We start from the raw sequence: 2,500 nt of genomic DNA, 5'->3' as shown, positions 1-2,500 counted from the left end.
CCTCCTCCTCTCTCCCTCCTCCTCCTCCCCCCTCCCCCCTCCCTCTCCCCCCCCCTCCCTTCCCCCCCCCTCCCTCCCCTCCTCCTCCTCCTCCTCCTCCTCCTACCTCCACCTACTAACTACCACCTCCTCCACCTCTCAAACCCCCACCTCATCCACCTCCACCTCCACCACCTCCTCCTCTCTCCACCTCCTCCTCTTCCTCCTCCTCCCCTTCTTTACTCCTCCTCCTCTTCCCTTATCCCTCCACCTCTTCCTCTTCCTCCACCATCCTTCTCCTTCTTCCACCTCTTCATCCACCATCCCCCTCCACCTCCACCTCTCCCACCTCCATCCCTCCCTTCCACCCTCCACCTCCCCCTCCACCTCCACCTCCTCCTCCTCCACCTCCTCCTCCTCCATCTTCGCATCCTCCTCCATCTCCACTTCCACCTTTACTACCACCTCCTCCTCCACCTCCTCCTCCACCTCCTCCTCCACCTCCTCCTCCTCCTTCTCCACCTCCTCCTCCTCCTCCACTTCTTCTTACTCCTCCTCTTCCTCCCCTTCTTCCTCCTCCTCCTCCTCTTCCTCCTCCTCCTCCTCCTTCTCCTCCTCCTCTTCCTCCTCCTCCTTCCCCTCCTCCTCCTCCTCCTCCTCCTCTTCTTCCTTCACCTCTTCATCCTCTCCCTCTTACTCCTTCTCCCATCCTCCTCCTCTACCTCCTCCTCCTCCTCCTCCTCCTCCTCCTCCTCTTCCTCCCCTTCCTCCTCCTCCTCCTCTTCCTCCTCCTCCTTCTACTCTTCCTCCTCCTTCTCCTCCTCCTCCTCCTTCTACTCTTCCTCCTCCTCCTTCTACTCTTCCTCCTCCTCCTTCTCCTCCTCCTCCTCCTCCTCCTTCCCCTTCTCCTCCTCCTCCTCCTCCTCCACCTCCTTCTCCTCCTCTACTATCACCTCCTCCTCCTCCACCTCCACCTCCACCTCCTCCTCCCCTTCTTACTCCTCCTCTTCTTCTTCCACCTCTTCCTGTTCTTCCACCTCCTTCTCCTCCACCTCTTCCTCCACTTCCCCCTCCACCTCCACCTCCTCCTCCTCCTCCTCCTCCACCTCCACCTCCACCTCCAAATCCTCCTTCTCCTCCTCCTCCTCCACCTCCTCCACCTCCCCCTCCTCCTCCTCCACTTTTCTTAGCGTTTCTCATTCTCTCTCTCACACAAAAATCTACAGCATATCAGAGCTCCCTGGAAGTACCATTAATCCCAAGTTTTTCTCCTGACCAACAGGAGCTGGGGACGCCCATGTGGGTGGCAGCTCGAATGCAGATCAACATGCTGGTTATGCCTTATCCTGGAAAACAAAATGGACGCGGCAGGATCGAGTTAGTGACCTTTCTTTTTTTTGGGATTTATTATTGTTATAATGTTGATTTTTTTTCTTTCTTTTTTGGCTTTGTTTAGGGGTGTATGTAGGTATCGATGTGTTTGTGTGTGAGTGAGTATGTGTGTGTGGGGGGGGGGGGGGGCGTGTGTGCGTGTGCTTGCGATTCTTTCTATTGCACAGATAGAAAAAAGATAAAAAAAATAAATGAAAGATATTGAAATATGCATTTTGTCAAATAGATTTAAAAGAAAAAATGCACAAAAGGGACATACTCTCTTCCTTAATTGCAACATCAAAATATCCCTTATACTCAACTATGAATCCACTAAGAATTTCTAGTTTGATAAATACATCTTGTTTGATTAATACATCGAGTTAATAAATACATCTAAGTTTTATCAATACATCCATTTTTATAAAGGTATCTAATACATCAACAAATACATCTTTAATAAATAGATAATAGATAAATGATAAATACGCGTAAGTTAAATAAATAAACCTAAGTTTGGTAAACACATCTAGTTTAACAAATACATCTTCTTAATAAATACATCTAAGTTAAATAAATACACCTAAGTTACATAAATACATCTAAGTTAAATTAATACATCTAAGTTGAATAACATAAGTTATATAAATACACCTAAGTTGAATAAATACACCCAAGTTAAGTAAATACACCCAAGTTAAATAAATACACCTAAATTAAATAAATACATCCAAGTTAAATAAATACACCAAACTTAAATAAACATGCAGCTAAGTTAAATAAATACACCCAAGTTGAGTAAATACACCCAAGTTAAATAAATACACCTAATTTAAATAAATACACCCAAGTTAAATAAATACACCTAATTTAAATAAATACACCCAAGTTATATAAATACACCTAAGTTAAATAAATGCATCCAAATTAAATAAATACACCCAAGTTAAATAAATACACCTATGTTAAATAAATACACCTAACTTAAATAAATACACCTAACTTAAATAAATACACCCAACTTAAATAAATACACCTAACTTAAATAAATACACCCAACTTAAATAAATACACCCAACTTAAATAAATACACCTAACTTAAATAAATACACACCCCCAAATTAAAAAACAAATACTATACACCTAAGTT

The 2,500-nt window shown here is 43.9% G+C and overlaps 1 protein-coding gene across 1 annotated transcript in view; it reads left to right on the top strand.

The window, feature by feature from the left end:
* LOC147468431 (protein croquemort-like) overlaps positions 1-2,500 on the top strand; it is a 12,875-nt gene that overhangs the window by 9,920 nt on the left and 455 nt on the right. Inside the window, exon 8 of the mRNA XM_086554406.1 lies at positions 1,262-1,356. Within this exon, the coding sequence (XP_086410532.1) occupies positions 1,262-1,356 (95 nt within the window). The remainder of the gene's footprint in view (positions 1-1,261; positions 1,357-2,500) is intronic.

This window comes from Penaeus japonicus, unplaced genomic scaffold (genome assembly GCF_977035675.1).
Source record: "Penaeus japonicus unplaced genomic scaffold, GWHDUDI00000001_assembly GWHDUDI00000029, whole genome shotgun sequence".
In the NCBI taxonomy this organism is placed as follows: Eukaryota; Metazoa; Arthropoda; class Malacostraca; order Decapoda; family Penaeidae; genus Penaeus; species Penaeus japonicus.
Note: the sequence above shows the minus strand (reverse complement) of the source record. Positions and strands in the feature narration are given on the sequence as shown.